Source organism: Myotis myotis, unplaced genomic scaffold (genome assembly GCF_014108235.1).
Source record: "Myotis myotis isolate mMyoMyo1 unplaced genomic scaffold, mMyoMyo1.p scaffold_m19_p_3, whole genome shotgun sequence".
Lineage (NCBI taxonomy): Eukaryota > Metazoa > Chordata > Mammalia > Chiroptera > Vespertilionidae > Myotis > Myotis myotis.
In genome coordinates, this window is record NW_023416335.1 from 108,896,505 (window position 1) to 108,910,457 (window position 13,953).

General features: G+C 39.8%; 1 protein-coding gene across 3 annotated transcripts in view; it reads right to left on the bottom strand.

Annotated features, from left to right (window-relative positions):
* IFT88 (intraflagellar transport 88) overlaps positions 1-13,953 on the bottom strand; it is a 176,384-nt gene that overhangs the window by 117,043 nt on the left and 45,388 nt on the right. For all 3 annotated transcript variants that reach the window (XM_036300081.1, XM_036300080.1, XM_036300079.1), the window contains exons 13-14: positions 9,696-9,766; positions 2,949-3,035 (exon numbers count right to left, since the gene is read on the bottom strand). In XM_036300081.1, the coding sequence (XP_036155974.1) occupies positions 2,949-3,035; positions 9,696-9,766 (158 nt within the window). The remainder of the gene's footprint in view (positions 1-2,948; positions 3,036-9,695; positions 9,767-13,953) is intronic.

Here is a 13,953-nt window from a genome sequence, read left to right on the forward strand (position 1 = left end):
AAGGGAGTGGCAAGAAATATTCAAAGTGATGAATACCAAGAACCTACAACCAAGATTACTTTATCCAGCAAAGCTATCATTCAGAATTGAAGGTCAGATAAAGAGCTTCACAGATAAGGAAAAGCTAAAGGAGTTCATCACCACCAAACCAGGATTATATGAAATGCTGAAAGGTATCCTTTAAGAAGAGGAAGAGGAAGAAAAAGCAGGACGTAAACTCTATGAAGGTGCCCTGAGGACTGGGGTTTAAGCTCCACATCTGACCTGGCCGGGTTGCCTTGGTTGAACCCCACGGCTTCCTGGTCTGTAATCCATCACAGGAACAGAACACCTGCCCGCATCAGTGTCGCAGACGAGGGCTTTGTAGAAGTCACCATTAATACTTTTGCATCCTTTGTCCTTTTTCTTTTAAAATACACGCTATATGTTTCAATTTTTTTTTTTGGGGGGGGGGGGGATATTCCTTCAAAAACAGAATTTTCTCAATAACTAGAACTTATTCATAAAAGCATCTCAAACTTAAAGAATATAATAATTTTGCATAAAACTAAAAAAAAAAAATTACTTTCAGTGTAAATGGATTAAATTCTCCAATAAAAAAGCACAGAGTGTCTGAATAGATTAAAAACAAGTCCTAACTATATTATGCCTACAAGAGACTCACTTCAGCTGTAAGGACACACATAGGCTCAAATTCAAGGGATGGAAAAAAATATATTCCGTATATAATAAAGAGCTAATATGCAAATGGTCATCATGCCCTCATGACATCATACAGTAACGCAGCGGTTCTCAACCTGTGGGTCGCGACCCCTTTGGGGGTCGAACAACCCTTTCACAGGGGTCGTCTAAGACCATCGGAAAACACATATTTTCGATGGTCTTAGGAACCGAGACACCACTCCTCTATCTGTCTCCAGGAGGGTCTGCCCACATGCAAATACACCCACATACAAGTACCTGGCGTATTAAAGGATTGCGGCATTATTAAAGGTGTTGAGAACCACTGCCTTAACGGCTCAGACACTCAACACTGGGGAGAGAGGAATGGGGACCAGCCAGGCACAAATGAGCTTGTGAGAGAGGAATGGGGATTAGCCAGGCTGTGGCCGGGAGAGGGACAAGCTGCCTGCCTCAGGGTCCTGGATGCCAGTGGCTGCACCTGTGCCTGCAGCCCGGGAAAGGAACAAGCTGCCCGCCCCACGGTCCCGGGTGCCAGCACCTGCGGCTACGGCCCGAGAGAGGGACAAGCCACCCGCCCCGTGGTCCTGGGCGCCAGCAGCTGCAGCTGTAGCCTGGGCGAAGCCGCCCACCCACGGTCCCCTGTGGTTACAGCCGGCCTGGGTGAAGCTGGTCTGGGTCCTGGGTGCCTGCGGCCGGCCAGAGGGAGGGAAGCCCAGATCCCGGGTGCCTGCAACTGGTTGGAGGAGGGAATCTTGGGTCCCGGGTGCAGGGTGAGGCAGAGGCAGTTAGGGGCAATCAGGCCAGCAGGGGAGCAGTTACCGGCGATCAAGCCAGTAGGGGAGCAGTTAGGGGTGATCAGGCAGGCAGGCAGAGGGGTTAGGAGCGATCAGGCACGCAGGCATGTGAGTGGTTAGGAGCCAGTGGTCCCAGATTGTGAGAGGCAGTTGGACATCCCCTGAGGGGTCCCAGATTGGAGAAGGTGCAGGCCATGCTGAGGGACCCCCCTCACCCCGTGAATGAATTTCATGCACCGGGCCTTCTAGTATTCCATATATAAGTGAAAGCAAAAAAGTAGCTATACTTAGACAAAATAGACTTTAAGTCAAAGTCTGTAACAAAATATAAAAAAGTCACTATGTAACAACAAAAAAGTCTAGTTATCAAGAAGATATAACAATCATAACTATAAATGTAATGTTTACTATCACAGCACTAAAATATATTAAGCAAATAATAACAGATCTGAAGGAAGAAATAACAATAGAATAATAGCAGGAAATTTCAATACCCTACTTTCAATAATAGATCAATTATCCAAACAGAAAATGAAAAAGGGAATATTGGAATTGAATTATACCTTAGCTCAGATTGACCTAGCAGAGATATACAGAACATTCCACCCAACAATAGTAGAATACACATTCTTCTCAAGCAAACACACAACTTTCTCCAGGACAGATCATGTGTTGTTACAAAACAAACCTTAGAAAATGGTATGGAATTATAAATCAGTAACAAGAGGAAAACTGAAAAATTCACAAATATGTAGAAATTAAAAATCACATTCCTGAGTAACATATGGGTGAAAGAGGAAATCAAAAGAAAAATTTAAAAAATATCTTAAAACAAATAAAATGAAAACAAAACATACCAACACTTATGGGATGCAGCAAAAGCAGTTCTAAAAGAGAAGTTTATAGCAATAAATACCTACATTAAGAACAAAAATCATTAAAATTATACACCTCAAGGAACTAAAAATGTAAAAACAAACTAAGCCCAAAGGAAATAAAGAGAAAAACACAAAGACTAGAGACGAAATAAATGAAACAGAAACTAGAAAAACAATAGAAAAGGGCAACGAAAATAAGAGCTAGTTTTTTGTAAAGACAGACAAAACTGACAAATCTTTAGCTAGATTATCTGGGGGGGAAAAAGAGAAAAGACTCAAATAAAATCAGAAATGAGAACCATAAAGTTCGTAGAAAAAACCCAAACACATGGGGAAAAGCTCCTTGGCATCGGTCTTGGCAATGCCTGGATATGACACCTAAAGCATAAGGAGCAAAAGAAAAACTAAACAAGTGACACTACATCAAACTAAAGTTTCTGTAAAGCAAAGAAACAATCTACAAAATGACAAGACAACCAAAATAAGAGAAAATATTTGCAAATCATATCAGATAAAAATTTAAACCAATAAAAGTATAAATTAAGAAAAGAAAATACCATACACATCTACTTATACTGAATTTCCCTCTTACCAATCATATCCTACAGCAAAAGATGTTTCAATTACAGGAGCAATGAGTTTTGCAGCTGTCATGATGTATTTTTCAGCCATGGCTTTTCTATAACAAACAAACAAAAATTTTTTTATAAAGAAACATGGTATAAAATGTAAAAAAAAAGTATAAACATTATCTATCAAAGTTAACATACCATGAAGCCTACTGAATGATAAACAGCTACACTAGAAATCTATAAGTCAGGTTGAAAATCATGACTAGGAAATGGAAGCCATGACTGCCTTCTGAGTCAACAGTTCACTTTTCTTCTACTTTATGATACATGCTGACAAACTAAAGAAAGAGGAACTTGAAAAAAAATGGCTCTGCAGCTGACATTCCATAACCTGCACTATCTATGGACATTAAAGGAAATGGCCATTAAAGAAATAGTGTGTGTTAAATAAAAGTGAAATTACTACATGCCTATATAGATTTGCCTCATCTATACCTTTCTTTCATGTAAGTGGAATCACAGAACATGTGGTCTTTTGTGACTGGTTTTTCTTATCCTATATAATAAAAGGCTAATATGCAAATTGTCCCCTCAACTGGGAGTTCAACCAGAGGGCAGGGCCAGCCGGCCAATTGCCCACAGCCTCTCCCCCGAGCTGGCCCAGCCTGATCAGGGCAGGCTGACCGGACCCCACCCATACACGAATTTGTGCACTGGGCTTCTAGTTTATCATAATGTTATGGTTCATATGTATCAATACTTCATTCTTTTTCATGGCTAAATATTATTCCACTGTATGAAAAGACCATGTGTCATTTATTCATCAGTTTGTGGACATTTGGGTTGTTTCTACCTTTTGGATAGTATGAATAATGCTGCTATGAACATTCCTATATAAGTTATTGTATGGATAACTGCTCTAATTTCTGTTGGGTACACACCTAGGAGACAAATTTCTGGCTTAATCTTTTGAGGAATTTCCACAGTTTTCCAAAGTGGCTGTACCATTTTACATTCCCACCATTCAATTTCTCTACATCCTTGCCAATAATTATTACATCTGTCTTTTTTATTAGTCATACCACTGGATGTGATATCACCAATACTTGTTATTACATCTGTCTTTTTTTATTTTAGTCATATTAGTGTTATCTCATGGTGGTGCTGAGTTGCATTTTTCTAGTAAGTACAGAAGTTGAGCATCTTTTACAGTGCTTATTAGACATTTGCATATCTATTTTGAAGAAATGTCTACTCAGACCTTTTGTACATTTTTAACTAGGTTATGATCTTTTAATTATTGAATTAGAAGACCTCTTTATATATCACAGAAATAAGTCCCTTCTTGGATATATGGTTTGCAAATATTTTCTCCCATTCTGTGCATCGTCTTTTCACTTTCTTGATGAAATTCTTTGAAAAACAAAAGTTTTAAATTTTGATGAAGTCTAATTCACCTATTTTTTTCTTTTCATGTGCTTTTGGTGTCATAACTAAAAAGCCATTGTCTTAACACAAGGTCTTTAATATTTACTTCCATTTTTTTTTTTTGCCACTAAGAATTTTTCAGGTCTAGCTAGTCCTTACATTTAGTTAGGGCTATGATCTATTTTGAAGTATTTTTTTGTGTTTGGTGTGTCAGAGAGGTCCAGCTTCCTTCCTTTGCATGCAAATATCTATTGTCCCAGCACAATCTGTTGAAAAGACTATCTTTTTTCCTGTGAAATTGTACTGGTACCTTTATTGACAACTAGAGGCCTAGTGCAGGAAATTCGTGCACTTGGAGGGGCGTCCCCTCAGCCTGGCCTGCGCCCTTTTGCAGTCCGGGAGCCCTCAGGGGATGTCCCACTGATGGCTTAGGCCTGCTCCCCGTCAGTTGGACATCCTTAGTGCTGCTGCAGAGGTGGGAGAGGCTCCCGTCACCGCCACTACGCTCGCCAGCTGTGAGCCTGGCTTCTAGCTGAGCAGAGTGCCCTGACCACCAGGGAGCAGCTGCTGCATTGAGCGTCTGCCCCCTGGTGGTCAGTGTGCGTCATAGTGACTGGTTGTTCTGCCGTTTGGTTGATTTGCATGTTAGCCTTTTATTATAGAGGATATCTGTAAGAGGTTACTTCTCAATACTCAATTTCACCCAATGATTTATATATCTATCTTTATGCTACTAGATTAAACACGATTACACTATCTTGATTGCTATAGATTTACAGTTTGAGTCCTCCAATTTTGTCTTCTTTTTCAACATTGTTTTGGCTATTCTGGATCCCTTACATTTCCATAGAAATTTTAGGATCAACTTGTCATTTTCTTAAAAAAACACTGATGGGATTATGACAGGGATTGTGATGAATTTATAAATTAATTTGGGGAGCATTGCCATCTTAGTAACATTAAGTGCCTATCCATTAGCATGTGATATCATTTCATTTATTTAGCATTCTTTTCAAAATGGGTTATAGTTTTCAGGGCATAAGTTTTGCTGTATATTTATTCCTAATTATTTTATGCTATTGTAAATATAATTGTTACTTTCACTTTCATATAAGTCATTAGAATAGTATCTCTCTATAGTATATATTGACTTCTGTATATTGATACTTTACTCTGCAACCTTTGCTGAACTTGTTTATTAGTGGTAATCATTTTTTAGTGGATTCTAAAATTTTATGTTGGATATTCTGTATTCAAGATCATGTGATCTGTAAACAGAGAGAGTTTTACTTCTTCCTTTCCAATCTGGATGTCTCTTAATCCCCTTTCTTGCCTAATTTCCATAGTTAGAATCTCCAGCATATGCTGAATAGAACTGGTGAGAGTAGATACCCTTTTCTTGTTCCTGATCTGAGGAGGAAAGTAGTCAGTCTTTTACCATTAAGTGTGATGTCAAACGTGCATTTGTCATATATGTCCTTTACCAGACTGAGGCACTTCCTTCCTACTACTAGCTTGGTTAAGGTTTTTTGGATTTTGAATTTTGCCCAAAATGTTTTTTTGGTTTATACTGACAATCATGTTGTTTTTGTCTTTCATTCTATTCATATCATGTATTAACTGATTTTTAGATGCTAAGCCAACCTGGCATTCCTAGAATAAATCCCACTTGCTCATGGCATATAATCGCCTTTATATTTTGATAGTATTTTGGTTCATTAGAATTTCTGAAGGATTTTTGTATCTCTATTCATAAGATATTGGTCTATATTCCCCGTCCCCCACCTCCCTTGGTACTTTGTTTTATTTTGGTATCAGGGTAATACTAGCTTTATAAAATGAACTCTTTTCTGGAAGAGATTGTGTAGAACTGATGTTAATTCTTCTTTAAACATTTGCTATCATTTTTCTATTGGGTCAGATTTCTTGGGATTTTTAAAATAATAAATTCAATTTCTCTAATATATATATAGGGCTCTTCAAGTGCTCTATTTCATATTAGGTGAGTAGTGGTAGCTTGTGTTTTCAAAAAAGTGGTCTATTTGGTCTAAGTTGTCAAATTTATGTGTATAGGGATGTTTGTAGTAACTCCTTATTATCCTTTTGATGTCTGCAGGGTCAGTAGTGAGAGCCCGTCTTGTTCCTGACATTGGTGTCTTCTTTGTTTTGTCATTGATGTTATCTATTGTTTCTCTCCCCAATGTCAATGATTCCTGTTATTATTTCTTTCTTTCTGCTTCCTTTGGGTTGATTCTGCTCTACTTTTTCTAGGTTCTTCAGCTGGGAGCTTAGGTTACTAATTTAAGACTACCACTGTCATTCTAATCACTTTTCCCTTATGTGTTGTTTTTCTCAGCCTCATTTCAAGATGTGGCGTTTAATTCCCAGAAGTTTAATCAATATATATCTTGACATAGATTTCCTTATTTATCCTCTTTGGAATTTGTTCAGTTTTTCTAATTGTAGGTTTTTTTTCTTGCTAAGTTTGGAGAGTTACCAGCCATCATTTCTTTAGCCTCATCTCTTTCTCCTCTCCTTCCCAGACATGGATGACACAAATATTAGATCTTCTGTTAAAGTCCGAGAAGTTCCTGAGGCTCTGTTCATTTTTTTAAAAAATTTTGGGTCCACTTTCCCTCTGTTGTTCAGATTCAGTAATTTCCATTTTCTATCTTCTAGTTCATTGAATCTTTCCTCTCTCCCATTCATTCTCCTAATGAGACCATTTGTGGAAATTTCTATTTCAGTTATTGTAATTTGTAGTTCTAAAATTTCCATTTGGCTCTTCTTTTTTTAATATATAGTTTTATATTTATTGGACGATATTTAAGTGGTATAATAAAGTGACCTAATTATTTTACAATATTTAAACTGAGGTAATAGTAATATTTTCTTGCTGAGAATACTGCTTTTCTGAAGGGTTCTATTTTTTCTTTTTAGTCTTTAACCGTGGGTATGTTTTTCATTGATTTTTTTTTTTTTTTTTTTAGATAGAGGAAGGGAGAGAGAGAAAAACATTGGTGTGAGAGAGAAACATCAATCAGTTGCCTCCCATACATGCCTTGACCAGGGATCAAATCCAAAACCTAGGTCTATGCCCCAACTGGGAATCGAGCCTGCAACCTTTTGGTGTACAGGATGATGCTCCAACCAACTGAGCCACGTGGCCAGGTGGTATTCTATTTTTTAATTTATTTTAAGCATGTTCATAATTGCTTGTTGGAGCCCTTTTTTATCATAGTTGCTTTAAAGTTTGTCAGATAAGTCTAACGTCTCTGTTATCTCAATGTTGGCATCTATCAATTGTTTTTCATTGAATTTAAGATTTTCTTGTTATTATGAGTGATTTTTTTATAAAAACTTGAACATTTTGCATTATGAGACTGAATTTTATTTTAAGTCTTTTGTTTTGGATAGTTTTTTTGACATCATTCTGGCAGGGGAAGAAGAGACATCACCTTTGTGTTGCTATATAAAAGAAGTCCAGTTTCCCCGCATGGTCTCTTTGACACCCAAGATAGGAGGGTACCCTCATTTCTGCTGGATGGAGGAGGAGTTCCTACTTTCACCATGTTCCTACTGACACCACAGTGGGGTGGCCTTGCTACTGCTGCTGATGAAAATTCCTAATTATCCACTATCTCCCCTGACACCACCCCAGGTGAGAGGGAGGACTGCCTCGTTATTGCCTGGTGGGGTGGAATTCTAGACTCCACATGTACTGTCCACTGAAACCACAGAGTGGTGAGACTCATTAAGGGCCTTTGGGGATTAAAGTCCTGGCTCCCTACTTGGCCTTGTGAGGGTGGGAGTCTGGCTCTCTCACTTGGCTTTTGCTGGCATGCATGGGGTAGGGCAGGTGTTTTGGTTTTTGGGGGGTTTTTTAAAATATATTTTATTGATTTTTTACAGAGAGGAAGGGAGAGAGATAGAGAGTTAGAAACATCGATGAGAGAGAAACATCGATCAGCTGCCTGCTGAACATCTCCCACCGGGGATGTGCCCGCAACCCAGATACATGCCCTTGACCGGAATCGAACCCGGAATCCTTCAGTCTGCAGGCCGACGCTCTATCCACTGAGCCAAACCGGTTTCGGCAGGTGTTTTTTTTTCTGTGGTATTGGTCTAAAAGTTGTCTGTCTTGCTGGCCTACCCCTTTCCTTGTCCTGTAGCTAGAGAAAGTAGGTCTTTTGTTTGTTTGTTTAATGCACCCATGAGCATTTTCTGCTTTCCAGCTTCTTCAGCTCCACGTCTGAGAAACATGAAGGGAACTCACTGATCATGTCCCAAGATACCTTGATCTAGCCTCTTCTCTCCATTTTACTCCATATACATATTTACATGTAATTTCCAGAGTTGTTATTTGTACTTAGTGAGAAGAACAGGGGAAAGTGCATCTATTCTTATCTCTCCAGAAGTACAAGTCTCCTTTTAAAAGTTAAACTACTTCCTAAAGATTCCCTCCATACATATAATGAAATATTGTACAGACTTAAAAAGGAAGGAAATTCTGACACTTGTTACAACATGGATGAACCTTGAGGACACTATGCTAAGTGAAATAAGACAGTCACAAAAGGACAAATAATGTGGTTTCACCTACATAAGGTTCCTAGAGCAGACAAATTCATAGACCAAAAAGTAGAAAGGTGGGTGTTAGGGGCTGGGAAGGGGATGCTGGAGAGTTGTTCATGGGTACAGAGTTGCAGTTTAGGAATTTGAGGGAAGTTCTTGTTACGAATCATTGTGAATGTACTTAATTAACACTACAGAACCATGAAGAATTATGGACCATAGTTTAGATGGTAAACTCTATGTTATGTGTATTGTACCACAATTAAAAAACAACTAAGGGCCCTGTATATCATGTGATATACTGCTAATATACAAGTTGAATATTCAATAAGTATTAGAAGTTTCAAAACATACTTTGCAGAGACTAGTACCAGACTGAAGGAAGGAATAAAATAGAAATAATTTTGTCTTTGGGAGTTGAAATTTAATTGGGAGACTGGACAAAAACACATAAAGATATAATTTTTTAAAAATAAAGGTAACGCAAACAAAATTCCAATGTGGCACCAAATACAGAGGGAAAGTAAGTTACAAAGAAATAAGAGTAACTGGGGAAGAATAACTGGAATCAAATGAGTAATGTGATTATTGTGAAGAAAAAAGAGAATCCAGTAGAGTATAGAAATGATGAAACAGTAAGACTATTCAAGAAATATAGTGCATATAACAACTTTTCAAAGAAATAATCATATGCACATTTGACTCTTTTATATAAATTTAAACAATATTATCAAGTTTTAATTATTTAGTGCCCCAAATATTACCTTTCACGTTCCATTTGCCTTAGATGATCATTTTTTATAGCTTCAATCACTAAGTTAGTATGTGGATCATCCTGGGAAATAAAATTGGGGGGAAAAAAGAACAAGTCACGAATAAAAATCAAGAACTTGGATTTCAACCTTATCACTAACTAGTTGTAGAAAATGAACAGAAAATTAATCTTTCTACACCACTTTCCCTTATGTAAAGTAGAAGGTTTTTTTTTTCTTATTTCTGATTACCTGTCACATTCTCTAGTGAACTAACAGATTCTGGGCAACTGATAAAAAAGTCAGGCTAGACAGAAAAGGACCTAGTACACAGAAGCTGTATAATATCGTCAATTCTGTTTGTGTTTTGTTTGTTAATCCTCACCAGAGGATTCTTTTTCAAGATTTTGATACTTTATTAGAACTGGTAAAATGATGACACCAGTAGACTTTAATAATATATATACAAATGTAATACCTAGAGCAATCCTAAAAATGCTATATGAAGTGATACACTCAAAAACATTTGGAATTCCAGAAAACTCCTGCCATAAGCAGGAAAATAAAACAGAAACAAACAAAAATAAGTAATAAAACAAAAATTAAACTTACACACTTAACCTCTAATATAGCAATAATTAGATTAAAATATATGGTCAAACTGCACCAATTATAAGACAGAGATTGCCAAAGCGAAAGAAAACAACTATTTACTAAGTATAAAATACTTATCCTATATAATAAAACCCTAATATGCAAATCGACTGAACAGCTGCTATGATGTGCACTGACCACCAGGGGGCAGACGCTCAATGCAGGAGCTGCCCCCTGGTGGTCAGTGCACTCCCACAGGAGGAGCGCTGCTCAGCCAGAGGCCGGGCTCATGGCTGGCAAGCGCAGTGGCAGTGGTGGGAGCCTCTCCATCCTCCGCTGCAGGCGGGCGGTAAGGAGTGAGGGGTCCCGGATTGCAAGAGGGATGTCTGACTGCTGGCCTAAGGATCAGGCCTAAACCGGCAGGCAGACATCCCCCGAGGGGTCCTGGACTGCGAGAGGGCACAGGCTGGGCTGAGGTCCCCTAATCCCCCAAGTGCACGAATCTCATGCACCGGGCCTCTAGTTTCAAATAAAACAACATAGGCAGGCTGAAAGCAAAAGTATGAAACATATATATCATGAAAACAATCTTAAAATGTTATAGTGGCTACATAATTTCAAACAAAGTAGACTTTAGAGCAAATAAAATAACCAAAGCTAGACTGGGACATTGTATGATGATAATGCCTAGAAATTTGACAGCTTAGATCAAATGGACTAACAGTTTAATAATTACACTCTATTACAATTCACTAATATGAAATAGATAATTCAAATAGACTCACAATTATTAAGGCCAAGTAGAGCAAGTGGATGCTAGAGCCTGAAATGTGAAAGTCTTATATAGAAAGCCATCTGGAAGGATGATGCAAACTTTAGTTGAAGTACAGCCAACCTAAACCAATACTAGAGGGAGTGTTATGGGTTCACTCAGCAAGATAGACCACCGACTCAGAATTTAAATTTAAGAGCCTTTATTAAGCTGGCCAGCTGACTACAGTTACAGCACCCTGCCGAAGCAGAGGCTGAACTGCAGCAGCGACTGCAAGAGTTACAGCCTTTTTATTTGTAAAAACCACAAAGTTAGTTACAAAGCCTTGTTTACACAATTAGTTCCCAACACAGTATAGCCTCCTTACCTTCCTATCTATGTGTTCTAGGAACAGAGAGTACAGAGTGCCGGGAAGGGGCCATGAGACCATATCTCAAGGCCTGGCCTGATGTCAGTACCTTCCTATCTATGTGTTTTAGGAACAGACAGCACAGCATGACCTGTCTGGCCAAAGCGCCAGATATGCAGCCCAGTACAGGAGGCAGCCAGAGGAACACATATCTGATGGTACTCATTTCTCCCTTCTGTCCACTTATGCTCCCCATTAGCCAAACTCAAATACAAATGCTTTAATGATCATCAATTACTTAATAAAAGCCATATCTCTACTCCCTCTTAACACATTGTATGCAGGAAACGTATTTATACATTTTACGTATTTATACGTTCTACCAGTGTAGTAGAGCATGGGACACGTATTAATACGTTTTTTATAGACTAGCGGTAGAATGCGGGTAACGTATAAATACGTAAACTAAAGTTATTGTAATTTTACTGAACGTTGCCATTTGCGCAAAAAATTAGCAAAAATGGCCCACGCCACCTGTTAGCACACGATAAAAACTACCCGCAAACAATGTGTTAAAAAAACTGATGATTTTTCACAACATATAATATTTTTTTCTCAATATGAAAGTAATGTATAATAGTTAACATTTACCCCAAACTTCCTACAGTCCAGGTATTGTTTTAAGCATTTCACATGCATAACCTCATTTAATCCTCACAACAGTATAAGGTAGGTTATTTTAATTACACTAGTAGCCCACTGCACAATATAGTGTGTAATAGGCCGCCCGCCGCTTCCTCGGGAGTCAGTGGGAACTGCAGCCAGGAGCCGCGCTGCTTCCCATTCAGCTTCCCACGGGAGCAAGCCACTGGTGCCCATGGGAGCCGGGAGGTAGCTGCGCCGCTTCCACGGGAGCTGGGAGGGACCTGCACCGCTTTCACGGGAGGCGGGCCCGCCATCTCCTCTCTGGGCCTGCACTTGGCCACAGAGGCTGCAGGCCAGACCCCCTGTCCCTGTCTGTGTCCGCTCTGGCTCTGGGGGACCTACCCCGCCCTTCTCTGCAGCTCCTACCCCACCCGTCTCTGCCGCTCCTACCCCACTCTTCTCTGCCGCTTCTCTCCCGCTCGTCTCTGCTACCTCGGCTTCGTTGCTTGGCTTCCTTCTATGGTGTCTCAGTCTTTGCTCCCAGCCGGTATATGCAAATTAGCCACCATCTTTGTTGGTGGCTAATTTGCATATCACGCTGATTAGCCAATGGTGGACGTAGCAAAGGTACAGTCAATTTGCATCTTTGTCTATTATTAGATAGGATATAATTTATATGTAAAGGAATTGAGGCACAAGAGAGTAAGTACTGAGTGGTGGGGCCAACAACAAAGCTGCAAATGCCCTTAAAATCTATTAAGAAAATCAATTAAGTTCGACTTCTGAAATTGACATTATTATACTATTTTGATTTATAAATATAGGCACATTCACATGGTTTGACTTAATGTAAAATAATAGTGGTATACAAAAATTTATGTGTAAAAATCTGAAAAATATTTTAAAAGCATTAAGAAAAATAATCTTGGAAGTGAACCAAGATGATAGCATAGGTAAACACCAGTACTCACCACCACCTACAACCACATCAAAATTACAACTAAAATACAGAGCAACCATCATTCACAACCACCTGAAAGCTGGCTGAATGGAAGTCCTACAGCTAGAGAAGTAAAGAAGGAAGCACATGGAGACAGGTAGGGGGTTGAGGAAATGGAATGGGCTGGTCCAGCTCCCATGTGTGCCATTTTTTTAATCAGGAGGGAGATTGTCCCTTCAGAGGCTGCCTGTGAGAAGCAAGGGGTCCCAACCCCATACCAGACCCCCAACCCAGGGTTCCAAAGCAGGGAAGAGAAGTCCCCATAATTTCAGACTGTAAAAACCAGCAGGGATTGTAGCTGAGGGACACTGATGCTGCCAGAGACCAGGTGTGCTTTTAAAGGGTTGGCACAGGAACTTACTCCTGAATCCTCTGAGCTCCAGCATCAGGAGGTGATGGGGGACCTAGACACATATGGGGAGGAACTGGATAGTCTAGCATCAGGGCAGGAACTCGGGGGTGGCATTCTCCCAGACAGGGGTGCTCACAGAGGTCATTATTCCTATGCTAGGACCTCTCTTGTTGCAGGGCTGACTGGCAGCCATACTTAAGTCTTCATTAGCCTGGTGTACACTGTTTGCTCCGCCCTGATTATTCCCTGAAACCTCCCCCCCCCTCCAATTTGCGGCCCTACCCAAGCTGTTTGCAGCAACTTTTCCATACCAATGGCCTGTCCTGGCTCAGCCTTCAGACTTTGCTAAAATCTCTCAAACAAGCAGCAGCTGGTGTCTGCGTTCCCCAAACCTACCCATAAAAGGCCCAAGACTGGCATTAGCACCAGCCTGCCTTGCTTCACAGCTGGGCCTCGTCTGGGCACTTCCAAACTCAATACAAGTAGTAGCCATCTGCAGATCTCTCTGTAGCTCCTGACAGGTGGCCCCAGGCAGTGGTGACTTTGCACCTCCTTGGA